The sequence below is a fragment of the Ascaphus truei genome, chromosome 5 (assembly GCF_040206685.1).
Source record: "Ascaphus truei isolate aAscTru1 chromosome 5, aAscTru1.hap1, whole genome shotgun sequence".
Taxonomy (NCBI): domain Eukaryota; kingdom Metazoa; phylum Chordata; class Amphibia; order Anura; family Ascaphidae; genus Ascaphus; species Ascaphus truei.
Window position 1 is genome coordinate 138,825,006 of NC_134487.1, and position 13,536 is coordinate 138,838,541.

Sequence of the window (13,536 nt, forward strand, 5' to 3'; positions counted from 1 at the left end):
ATACTTTATACTTTAAATTAAAAAAAATCATAATGTATTAAACATTGGGGCCATTTTTTGCAGAGGCCCACCTCGTTAGAATGTATTTAAAAAAAAAAAAGATTTACACTTTATAGATGGTAAAAAAAAAAAGAGAAAGGGAGTGTCTCATGTGACACACAATTGGATACATTTCATCATTATATGTGATTTATACAACTCCTCCCTAACTCCTTGACACTCGATGGACAGGAGGCAATATTGGCACAAAGTACCTTGTTGGACTGACAGTCACGCAAAGAAAACCTGTTCAAATTGCCTTGATACAGAGGCAGGGCGGATTTGAGACAGGGATCGGTCAGGGCGATATTGTCGTGCCGACTGTCCTCCAACGACGAGGCATCATGACATAGCGGCGTCATGTGACGTTGTGTTGCCATGGCGATGCCTCGCCATGTGATATCTCGGTGACGCATCACGACGTGACATCACATTGTCATGGCAACGCTTCGACATGTGACGTCGGGTCACCATGACAACGCAACGATGAAGGAGGAGATGCCGTTCCGGTGAGACAAACTTCCATAAGCTCCGAGTTCTCCCTTGGCAATCAGTTTCATTGTTGTTGGGAAGAGTGCGGTGGCCTCTGTAACCACTATCAAGCCCCCTTACACTTTACACACAACCCCCCCACCCCAAACAATCTTACCTGCTTGGGGTGAGGAGGTCTCCTCGGTGCTGCTCTGGTCCTGTGCCAATCCGGGGACTCCGCAGCTCCCTCCTCCGGTCGCCCCATGGACCCACCAGCCCACCATGTATTTGCCAAGTTTTCCAGATGGCCCAAACTGTCCATGTACATATTAAATATGCTGTGAAGCTATCTTTCCCGTGTTGGGAAACAGATCAGCTCCATGCATTTGAAAGGACGCCATTGACCAGATTGTGTGTAAATATAAAAGTAGCGGTATTCTCCGTTTGTAAATAAAAAGAACGTGCCACGCTGTACTTTCTAGTAACAACACACTTTGTGACAGGGAGGTCTGTTTCTTCAAAGAATCCGAGCTGCAATGCTAGGGCTGAATGGCATCTGTAACAGGGTACCTTCCCTGTTGAAGTAGTTTTGCAGGAAATCCAGTGTGGAGAGCTTGAGCCCAGCACTGGGCAGGTTAAGTTAGAGGAAACTGCCTAATTAACAAGCTTAGCTGGCTCGTTAACTCCTTTAAAAAGCTTGCAGAATTTACTGCAGGGAGACTCTCTAGCACAGGGAGAGTCTGTGCTGCCAGAGAGATCCTAGGGGACGAGAGAAAGTCTGTTCCAGGCAACACCAGTCCCTGGAACCTGCTAGAGGGAGCACCCCACAGACACCACCACAGACACTGGACTGACGTGCAGAGCACACTCTTAGTGCTTGACCCCGCAGCCTACTACAGCGTCCGCCACAATGGCGCCGGGCCCGCTGCGAGGGGGGGCCGCAGCACTGAGGCGAGAGCTTCTCCTACTCTCAATAGAATTGAGAGCAGGACTCGCGTCGAGCGATACGGCACGCCCCCCGGCGGTTCAGCCAATGAGGGCGAACCTGCCGGGTTATGTCATGGCTGCGCCCCCGTCACTCCTCCGCCACGCCCCCCCCGGTCTCTCTTCCTGCAGCTCCCTGCAGACCAGGTAATCGGCTGCACGCGCCGCCAATCTCGCGGGCGCGCGTTGCAGCTGAGTTACCGGGGCCTTAGCCTTAAGGTACCTCTCTTTGGGCCTTGTGTCAAAAGGTTGGTTAAAGGTCTAGCCTTCCAGCCCTCAGAGAGGGACTGCTGAATGTTAGTCAGTCCCCTGCATGGGGTTAGGCCTGGTTATTATTTTCCGCTCTAGTTTTGTTTCGCTGATATGAAGCTGTTTTCTGTTTAACGTTGCTGACTAATAAAGCCTACGCTTATTTTCACCTAAAAACGTCTCGTGCGTTACCCTCTGCGCACATGTCCTACACCACCTCATTTACAAAACAAAAAATCCCATTGCTTTTCCCTTTCCCCGTAATGGGGTGCCGGTATCTCCTTCAATGTGAACCACAGGATTTTAACATGGGGATACCGGCACCCCATAACGGGGCCTGCACCTCGGGAAGTAGGGGTCCCGGACCTGAAATCAATGCGGTTCAGCTCTGGTGACCCCCTGCTACAGCACTGTAGTGTAAGTTTTTAAATAAAACCCCTGCGATTGCCTGTTAGAGGAGCGCAGTTAGAGTGACTGATTCAGCCTATCTCTTACTGCGCGTCTCTTACAGACAGGTTGACCCCGGCAGGATTAACACAGCAGGGACCCCTTGCTGTGTTAATCCGATGGGCCACTGTAGTCTGCAGAGGATCATCTGGGACCACCACGTGGTATAGTGCATGATTCACCCAGGTAGATGATCGGATAATGGATGCTGTATCTGTATTTGCTCCATTCTTGCTGTGTTGCAACTGTTTTATGAAGCTAAAATATTAAAGATACTTGTGGTGATATGGTTCCCTTATATCTAAATGTTTAATAAAGTGATAATACATGTTTATTTTGCAAAAAGAGTCAAAGTAGCCAAATATTACGAACTCTGTGATTTCCCTGGGAATGGGGATTTCATAGTTGGTTGTTGCCAAGATGTATGTCCGAATACATAGTAAGTAAATGTTTCATAAGTAGAACTAACCCAACTTGTATCTGTTTAGCATATGTGCTCCTCTTTAGTTCATGAAAAATGTCGTCCCTCATAAATACATAAACACATACACAAACATAGGAACAGATAAACATACACCAGTAACATCAATAGACACACGCGCACACACACACACACACACACACACACACACACACACACACACACACACACACACACACACACACACACACACACACACACACACACACACACACACACACACACACACACACACACACACACCAAGGACAGCTCTTGGCCTTCAACTGGGATTAAAGGGAAATGCTCTCTCTCCCGAGGAAGGAAACGCTGTGATGTCACTGCATTACCGGTCAGTCTGAGCAAGACCCAGGGGAGAGACAGAGAAGGGAAGGGGGGTATTACAAACAGTGAGACCAGGAAAAAGTTTGCTAACCTCAACACTGCTTCAGGGGCCCACACCACAGTGCAAAACAGCTGTGCAGGGGTCAACCTAATCTCTGCAACAGATCGACTTAGTCAATTATTTTGTTTCAACTGCATAGGCCCAGATACACTTAGCTCTTGATCTTGAATTAGGATCTTCTATCCCAAACTGAAATGACAGAACTGCTATGAACTGTTCTTTTTAATCCTGTCAGAAACACAGGGGTTACATCCGTTCTCGGATATTTCCAAATACATTACGCTTCAAGACAGCGCTTGCATATCAAAACATGTCCTATTGCTTAAATCGTTATAGAAGGCAGGATTCCTCAAAAGAGATACAAGGCAGAGCTCTACTCACAATAATCATTTGCAGTGACTTCCATCTATTTAAGGAACAGTGGAGAATTCAACGTGTCCGGTCCTACACAGAGCTTTCATCAAGTGATGTCCGTGTGCGTGTGGGACCTGAACCGTTGCATTCTCCACGGTTCCTTAAACAAATGGAAGTCACTGCGAATGATTATTGCGAGTCCAGGTCTGCCTTGCATCTCTTTTGAAGAATCCTGTCTTCATTTCGTTTTTTTGGCTCGTGTTGACCACACATGTAGACTTGTCCACACCGAAGTGTTTATTCCCCCCATTTTTTCTATGCTCAATCATTATAGACAAACGGGAGGAGACAAGGATCTACTCGTAAAAGCCATGTCTTTGAAGTAAGGAAACACAATATGCGACCAAATGTAAGCATTTTGTGACCTTGGGCAAGGGGCTTTCCCTTCCTGTATCTCAGGAACCAAGCTTTAGATGGCTAGTTCTTCATGCAGAGACCTGTGCCTATAAAGAACATAGCTGTCTATCCCGTCAACACAATGTAAAAAAAATATCATTATTAAAATATTGCTATGTATATTTGTAGTGCAGATGTTGGTGCATCCTTGCATTGGAAATTCCTCGTGGAAGGCAGTGGTGATGCATGGAAAGTTCGGTTTTGTAGGGCCCTATATTAAGGTTACCAACTTTCATACAAGAAAAGTAGGGGCACTTTTGATAACGTACCTTTCCTCAAATCCCAATACCTTGTGACGTAAGGTAACTGATAAAAAAGGGCGTATGTAACTTCAAGCTCCCCTGCTAGGGACAAATCAAATAGAAAAAAGGAGTATTTAAATCAAAACCTCACTTTATAGCACAATCCACTTTGTGCTTTAGCTGATTTTTCTATGTATAGTATTATGATTATTGTTTATTTGTAAAGCCCAACATCTACTGCAGCACCCTACAGTGGGGGGTATATGCATATTACAATAAAGTGGATTATAATCCTTTCATTGCCAACGGGCCCACAATGCATTGCTTGCATTATTAAAGTCATAGGCTAATGCTGTATTACACAAAGGGGATCTACTGTGATTGCTGGAGAGTATAGCTACTTTAAACTATGTAACAAAGCACTAATGGGACAATTTAAAATATATATATATTAAACAGGAAAGTAGAGACCCCTTTTAAAATAGACCACATTAAATAAATTGAAGTTTGTGTTTAACAAATAAAATAAAAAGTATAGTACTTGGCACCCAAACAGCACCATTGGGCTTTGACCACGTAGGAGGCACCTTCTCACGGTTCTACACTACAATCACCAATGTCTTGCTGAAAACCCTTAGATATTCTATGTACTTAAATAACACTACACAGCCTCAGAGGTCACAGTGAGGGGCAGCAGATGAGTTACCTTCTACTGGTAAAGATAATTGCTGTGACATTGTAACAGTGGGGACACGTCAGGATCCGATACCCATGAAATTGGAAAAAGTCTTGGAGCTCAGGACCCAGTCTCATCCCATGGGTTTATATTTCTTGATGACCCGTAATGCCTTTCCCCCCCACCCCCCCTCAACAGGGGAGAAGTGAACAGCTTCAAAGGAAAGGAGGATCCCACCTTCTTCCTCTGCAACACCTGTCCTCTAGAAACCACTTCACAGAGATGTAATAATGGAATCGCTCAGGTTGCGGAGCTTCTAGGTGCAATTTATGAGATGGGGGACAGGCCTGCGCTGAATATTGCTTTCATGTTTGTGATTGGCCCATTTAAAGTTGCATCACTTACACTGAGAATGATAATCCAACAGCTGCTAAATTTACCACCACAGTATGTGCCTGCATATATTTTTATGTTATACACACACTTATGGCTCTAAATATAGAATGTGAGGTGGGTATTTGCAAGGAGTGGGACTCTTCTCCTGCATTGGTTACAATAAATCAGCTATGGCTTACTCAAAATCGCATCCCTAGGCTGATTAAATCCCTTCCTCTTTCCTCTCTCTCACAGGCCAGATAAATGCTGATATGTGTGATCTGCCAGGAATGATTGCATGCCCATTCTTATAGCCCGTCCGGTTTATATTACTCTGTGATTCATCATTATATTATATTGCTACTTAATTCATTATATTAGGAATAAAGCTTAGCTGCTTATATTAGTCTTCAGCGCCTACGGGCTGCATAACTGCGTGGTCATTCATCTTCCAAAAATGCCTCGCTAACATTTCAAAACCGCAAAAATGTTATGATCTGGGCGCTGACCTGTAATACAAGTGCAAGACACAAAGTTTTCATTAGGGTTTACACACTTGCACATCCCGCCTCCGCCCTCCGTGATCCAGGACAAATCACAAGCTCCCTTTGGATCTGTCCCTTCTCTAGTACAGGGGGGGGGGGGGGGGCTCAACTCCAGTCCACAGACCCCCCAAGAGATCAGGTTTTCAGGATATCCAATCTTTAGCACAGGTGACTCAATCAGTCAAAGACTGAGCCTCTGATTGTGCTGAAGCAGGGACTGATTGAGCCACTTGTGCTGAAGCAGGGATATCCTTGAGGACTGGAGTTGAGCACCCCTGCTCTAGTAACTGCACTGTACTGTAGATCACAGCCACAAAAAGGTGCAGTGAGGACTTTATTTCACAGGTAGCCGAAAAGAGGCCACTCAGGTATAATGTATAGATTAATAATAATATAAGAACAACATTAACATTTGAAACAAATAATTACTATATTTTTCACGTACAGATCTATACACTAATGCCAACACTAATACTAGTGTTCCTTCCTCTCGAGCATAAGCTGAATAATTATGCAGCTACACCCTGAAGTGGGTGCATGAATGCTATAGAAGTACAATTGTCAAGTTTCAGGGGGCCCTCATTGACCAAGGGTTAACCAGAAATGACTGAAACATGAAACTAGACCAGTTCAGGCCCGTGTCATACTTTGCAAAGTGCTATGTAAACTAGGAGTGCCCCCTATAAGCAAGCAATAACAGAGACACGAGGGAGGCCACAGGCTGGTGCTCAGTTCAAGAGGCTCCTCTTCTCCTTATACAGTCACAGCGTGTTCAGTGTAAACACAGGCTGGCTGCTAAACATCAACCATAGACTGGGACATTTACCCAGCCTCAAGAACACCTGGGGGAGGGTTGGAGGCCAATAATTGTGCCATTGTGGATTCAGCCGGCAGAGAGATCACATAGTAAGCAATGCAATGGAAACGCCTGCCAGCTACAGTGGAGATGTTGCCGCTTTATACAACGCTTCCCTCTGCACTAACAAAACATGTTAGAAAACATACCTCATACTATGCTCATTTACTTTCATATAGTGCTGACAAGGTTAAACATCTTATCATGTAGCTCTTTAAGGCGCAGTCAATATGTAGCCCAAATTGCTTACACTCTGTAAATGTAGAACAGTCTGTTTGATGTCTTTGCTGGGAACAGACATTATAGAAGATTGGTCATTAAACTACAATGGTGCCCAGTTGGCACTATCACAGTTTAATGAAAAACCCTTTACATCTAAAATATAGGAGGGCAGGGAAAATAAAGTGAATTCATTTTGTAAGTCTGGTTTGTATTCATTTTAGGGGGAGTGGTGCAATTTAACAACGCAATGGATTTCAAAGAAAGGTAAATATGGAGTTACTGTATGTAACACCTTGTTTCATGGTTCATATGGTGTTATGTTTTCATATTAAGTCTCAAAGGCCTAACTCCAACAACAATAAACTCCACAAAATATACAATACATAATACTTTTCTAGGGGCAACCTCACCCATTTAGCATTTACATTTGTTGATGGAATTAGAACCAGTGGGTCCTTTTGAGCTGAACCATGCAAATGTTGCCCATTTACTTCCTAGAGTTTCAAAGATGGCGTCTGCAGCCATCCAATAGGAAGCCAGGATGTCAGCAATTGTGGCTTTCTATAGGCCTTACAGCATCCATGGGATTTGGCTGCTATTGATTTAACTTATCGGAGCTAAAACACCTGCAACTAAAACGTTAAGTATCTGGGGGTTCTTGTATCTAGAAATAGCACGACTATAGAATAGAAACAAGTAGATAGTATTGTTTCTTTGAACAATTCTGCCTAAATAAAGAAGATAAATGACATTTCAAAATGGAGACCAAGAATACAATAATATTGCTCTATGTACTAGTACAAAATGAGACTGGGGCTTTAAAGTAGCTCACTGCTTTCCAGAACACTTCTGATGTTGTTCTGACTGTCACTAAACTCACTCACTACCGTAGAATGTTTTCATGGTGTTAGCAAAGTCCAACTTGAGCCAGAGTTCAGCTGGGAAAGGTGCTTTTTTAGCTCAGCCCTCAGTCCTTATTAGAGATGGTCCTGGCTACACTGAGCCCTCAGCTTGAACCACACCCCACACATTACTATTAACCCTTTGTGGGATACTGTTTGGGATTGCTGTTATTAATTTATAGACAATAGAAAAAGAACAAATATAATCCAGCAGACAGGTGAGTTAAAGGAAATGTAGAGTAGGATAAAAACTAATAAATTCCGCTTGTTATTACCATGTATTCCGACATTGGGTTTGCTTTCCCTTTTTTTTTTTTATCTTACCACACCATTGTGATTTTCTAAAAACTGCATTGAAACCTAGCCCTAATCAGCTCGGTTTGGGGGGTTTCTGCAGCATTCTCTCCTCACTTGCATTTGAGCCATTAATAAAAACAGTATGTACTGTGTATGTCAATAAAACATGCAGAGGAAGCATTTCATAGCTGAGTGATTGCTCCATATCTACCTTGCCATCCAGCCCGGTGCACTGCTATGACGTAAGCCTGCCACCCAAATTCATTGTGGTTGCTGTTCCTGTGGCTAGTAACTGCCCTTCCCTTCCCCTGCTGTGTGTTGGGGGATAGATCAGGTGCAGCTTCAAGGTCAGAGATTTCAGCTCAGAAGTTTCCTGTGCAGGCAGCATCCTGTGCCGGAGCCAAGATTACAGTAGCTTAGGGAGGGGGAGACAGGGTATGAAAAGAGGAAATGCTGCTATCCTGTAGAATCAAATACCGGGGCGGAGGTGGGGAAGGTGGGAATATCCCAGCTGGGAATAGCCCAGCTCTCCCTGAGCTGTATACAAGGGGGAGCCAGGTATCTACTCATTATTATACAACCAACAACAACAGATAAACTGGTGTACTTTAGGAAGAGATGGGAAATCTATTCGCAAGCGGTTTGGACAGTAAAAATTTCGGACCATTGCTCCTAAAACCGCCATCGTTTTTCCTTAGCCGTCCCTTTCTGGGAAAGTGAAGTCGTTCGATTTAGAATGTTTATACACACGATTCCCCAAGAGGTTCCAGGCCTTAAAATATAGGGAGTGATGGGGGAAGTGGCGGGGGAGAGAGAGAGAGTTCTGTTTTATTACAGTCCCATTTTATTAGCGTCCCAACACATGGAGAGAAACCTGTGCTCAAAAAAGGACCACACCCGAGATACCTGGGAAATATGTTAATAGGAGTCACTTTTTAAACCCAAGCCGCGAAAATCCACCACTGTCAAGAAACATCACATTCGCAGTGTATTCGAATGTACAGGTAGGTGAAAAAGTGACCATTTCTAACTTTAGGATACACAGCTATTTGTCATTGCTACACTATCACTTCAAGATACACAGCCATCTTTCATCCCACTCCTGATTAGCTATAAAATGTTCATACATGTTGCAATAAGATGCTCAGCTTCTTCTCACATTACCCTCATGCGGAGATGTGATGGAATAACAAGGTGTTCTTTTAACTGCCTGGCTCCTAAAAGCACGTGCACTGCTTGCAGAACTGCATTCTATTGCTGGCTCTTAAGGTGGATTCTTTGGAGCTATGTGATATCTTTATAATGACCAAATTAAAAGTAATTTATATACTCTGGTTTGTTGTACATGACCTATGTCAATTGTATTGACCAAGGAGATGTGAAGATTGATGTGACCTTGAAAGCAGATGTACAACATCTTTGAATAATGTTAATCTCTGAATAATAATAGTATCCCATCTCCAGGGCTAAGACTAATTCTGGAGAGACTAAGGCTGAGTCCATGGTGACTGCAGCCGTGCGGAGGCGCGCTGAGGCGCACTGAGGCTGAGGGAAAGCGGGTGCTTTTCCTGGACTTAGTTCCCACGCCGTCCGGGGGCGTGCCAGTTACGTCACGAGCTGGTTCGCTCTCATTGGGCGAACTGCTCACGTGACCGGCCCTGCGCTCCCGTGAGCGCTCAAACGAAAAAAAAATTAACAGCTGCGTCTCCGCACGCCTGCGGACGTGTGCGCGAGCCCCTGCTAAAATCGCTCTCATTGCGGCTGCAGGGGCTCACTGACAAGCATCAGGGGGCCTCAGCACCCCTGGACTCAGCCTAAGACTAGTCCTGAAGATTAGTTTCTCACAAATATACTATATGCTGAAGTTTACAGATGAGGGGATGATGGGGATAGAAACACTGGCTGATCTGCTTTTTTTAGTTCATATTCAATGGAGATGTAGATCTACTGGATTTCAACAGCCTCCATCAGAGCTCAATATATATTCATTTCAATGCAGTATGTTTCTTCTGCTCTCAACAACGCTCCATTGTACAACACAGATCACTAGCTGACACGGTGATAGGGTGACAGCTGTTTGTGAGTATGAAGCCTTTCTTAGAAGGAGAGTGTTTAACTCTTCTGAGTGAAGGGTCTTCAAACCATTGCCTTGCGTTCCTTTCAGCAGCAAGATAGTTAATTTAGAAGTGCCATAAACCTGGCCAAATTTGAATAGCAGCTCAAGTAGGTAGCAATGTACTTTGGCAATGTGCACTTCTAACACACCCCAGAGCCATAGATATAGTCACTCCTGGCACTATTACAAGAGAACATGTTCAGAAAGAATTGGGGGCTTAAAGCAGAGTGTGTGGGTGCAGTAGTGCCCAATTCCTGCTGAACACGTTCTTTTGTAGTAGTGCCAGGAGTAGCACCCCTTGGATTTGAATATGGGGTTGCTGCAAGCCAATGGATTTGAACGTGTGGTGCCTAGTTCCCTGCTTTGGCAAATGGTAAAGCGTTCAATTGACTTGCAGAGGTTTTTCATGGATGCTATTATGCAACATGGGCCACGGCCATCAGCAAGAAACACAATACAAAACTGGTTTGCCTGTTAAGCCGTGTGTGAGTCAGTCCAGAGACAGGCCCTCAGCTTAGCTCTCGAGACCACCCCCAATTCCCATGACTGTGTGGCCCTAAGGTTCCCCTGCACTCAGGTATAGTTCCAGCAGCCCTGAGGGCAGATGAGTCTGCAGCATGCTGTGGTCTGGACTTGCAATTTAGAATGGCGTTATCACGGATTCTTACACAAAGCACATAGGGCCAGGTATAGTGCTACTAATTGCTGTTTTTAGGTTCAAAGCAAGAGAATAAAAGCTGTGAATCAACTCTTCAATCTCAGAGGCTGTGACACATGAGTATTCACAGAGGGACTTTTGGTTATCTGGAAAACTCAGGAACGAACCCCATTACAAATTAGAACACAATAGGTGATTCATTTCAAATTGTCAAAATCTGTGTAAAATGATTCTACATAGATAGGCATTACGTTTTTAACCAAGATTTGTTGTAGGTTAGGCTGAGTCCCCGCTGGCGCTGAGCGGGCGGCGGTTGTGGCGGTTACTTACATATATATATATATGTAAGTCCCCGCTCACGGGGTGCGTGCGGCGCTCGTGCACGGGCACACACGCTCACCCGCGCTCGGGTAAACAAAAAAACTATACGTACCTGCGCGCTCAACTACCCGCAATGCCCCCCCCTCCCCCACTCGCGCGCGTATAAGCAGGACACCCGGCGCGCATGCTTGGAGCGCTCTCCAAGCATGAGCGCGCTCAGCGCCAGTGGGGACTCAGCCTTCTGATACATTTTAGGAGACAAACATTAGGATGCTTCATAGATAAAATAAGTGTACAGACTTTTTGTAACCTCATTGGTTTCTTCTTCAAGGTAATTGTACCATTACATAGTTACATAGAAGATGAGGTTGAAAAAAGACATATGTCCATGAAGTTTAACCTACACATTTTTACCGTAGTGAAACATCATCCTAACTCTTACAAAAAATAATTGAAAATCAGTAGGAAATGACCAGTCTGCCAGAAAACTGAGATAAATTGTTAAGCCCTTGAAGGCAAAAGCCCATTGATTTTATTTGACAGTTTATGAGATGTGTATGTGCTCACAAGTGGTAGTTTTATTTGCTGTACACTGTACAGTGGAGGGTTTTTGTCATTTTTTTTAACACCATAACTTATCCGGTGTACAGTTTATTAACAGATTTGAGATTTCTACAGAAAAATCAGTAAAGTGACTCAATCCAGCACAGCTCTGCATGCACAGTATCCTGTTCATGCTGTGTTTTATAGTGAAGGAGCACTGCAGACGGTGGGTTATCAGCCTGCAGATCATCTATACAGCAATGGCTCAAATGTCTAATGCTTTGTATTTTTGTGGGACACCTGAAAAAGCTCAGGGCTGTCATGGTAGTAATATGAGAACTGGAAGGATTAAAAGGGGAGTTACTGTGATTGTCTGGCAAATGAATAATTAAAAAGAAGCTACATGACTCACCCACACAGAAAGCAGAATAGGTATTGCAAGGAGAGAGAAGTTAAAGAAAGAAAAAAAAGTTCAGGTTTAGTAGTAACCATTGACTTTAAAAAAGCCACAGTCAAATATATGTCTAAATTAGATTGTGAGCTGTTATTTTTTTTACACGACAATTTCCACTATTATACTGTAACACTGCTACTGTTACCTGAGGCACACCTATTAATATTCTCGTTTGTCAATACTATCATACTATAGAGGTCTGCTGTAGCTAAAAGCAAAGTGCATACAGCATCCCAGCTCGCCGAGGTATAGAAGAAAAGCAAGTAAGTGCAGAGGAAGGAACAAGTGGGGACTTACCTTTTATTCTCTCCATTTCCCTGCTCAGAGCTGCATGCCCAGATGTGCAGCCAGCACATGCACCGGGCAGCACCCGCACAGCTGGGTCTAATAGAACCCTATGTGACCGGACCCACGCTCTTTGTTACTCCCTACTGTGCAATGACCATAGGTCTTGTCTACCTGGAGGTATCCAGAGTAACTGTCCAGCTAACTCCCACTAACTCCAGCTCTGAGCTGTGCGGCCGCCTCCTTTATCAGCTCTCTGTGGCACCAACCCCAGCTATCCTCCCTCTATCAGCTCTCTATCTCATCAGACTGACCAGAGAGCCATGTCCTGCAGCTGAGCCGCAGTTCAACTCTCCCTATTGCTTTGCTATCTGCTGTCCTAATCTCAGCAGTGCTGTTAGCCAGGGATCTCTCTGGACCTGAGCAGTGTGGCTTAGGTGAGGTGACTAATCTGTGTGTGATCCTCCCCTCTCCCCTTCCTTGACAAGGAGGCAATACTTAGCAGCAACTTCCACAGCTTTTCCTGTGTCCCTGTACCTCCGCCCCTGTAACTTCTTCAGAGGCCACGGGGTCTTAGTGCCTCCTCACCCCCACCCTCCCTCATACTCACAAGCCCCACACATTGCTGACAAGCTTTTCCAGGGAGGGTCTGTAACTGAGGAGTGTTCTGCCTCGCCCCTCTTTGGAAACCAAAAAAACTTTCCACTCTCAGAAAGCCTCTCACATAATCTCCCTTTGGGAGCTGGGAGCATGCTTTCCAAAAATACACCTCTTGTAGCAGTTAGTATTAAAAGGACAGGTGTGCATGCCCCAGCAGCTGGCTAAAAATTGCATAGCTTGTTGTTCAGTAGATACACCACTTAACTCTTTCGCTGCCAGTGCTACCCGCAACACCGTTCTACATGTTGCAGCCCAGGCACCTCCGGCAGCGAAAGAGTTAACTATTCCCCATGAAACAGGAGTTCTTTTGGAGAGAGACTTTGTGGATGGATAATAATATTTGTTCTTGCGTAGCACTGCGCATTATACCAGGACTGTACATAACATTACTTCTGGGTACTTAGCTTACAGTTTAATGTTTGGTGCCTGAGGCACAGGGAGGCACAGTGACTTTCCAGAGACTTCATAAAGTGGACACTGGGATACAGAGCAGGATCACCCACTATGGGCAAGATCCA

General features: G+C 44.7%; 1 protein-coding gene across 1 annotated transcript in view; it reads right to left on the minus strand.

Annotated features, from left to right (window-relative positions):
• The window catches only part of AFAP1L1 (actin filament associated protein 1 like 1), a 68,549-nt gene extending 55,563 nt beyond the window's left edge, over window positions 1-12,986 (minus strand). The window contains exon 1 of the mRNA XM_075600962.1: window positions 12,371-12,986. Within this exon, the coding sequence (XP_075457077.1) occupies window positions 12,371-12,386 (16 nt within the window). The 5' untranslated portion in view covers window positions 12,387-12,986. The remainder of the gene's footprint in view (window positions 1-12,370) is intronic.
• Between the last annotated feature and the right edge of the window lie 550 nt (window positions 12,987-13,536).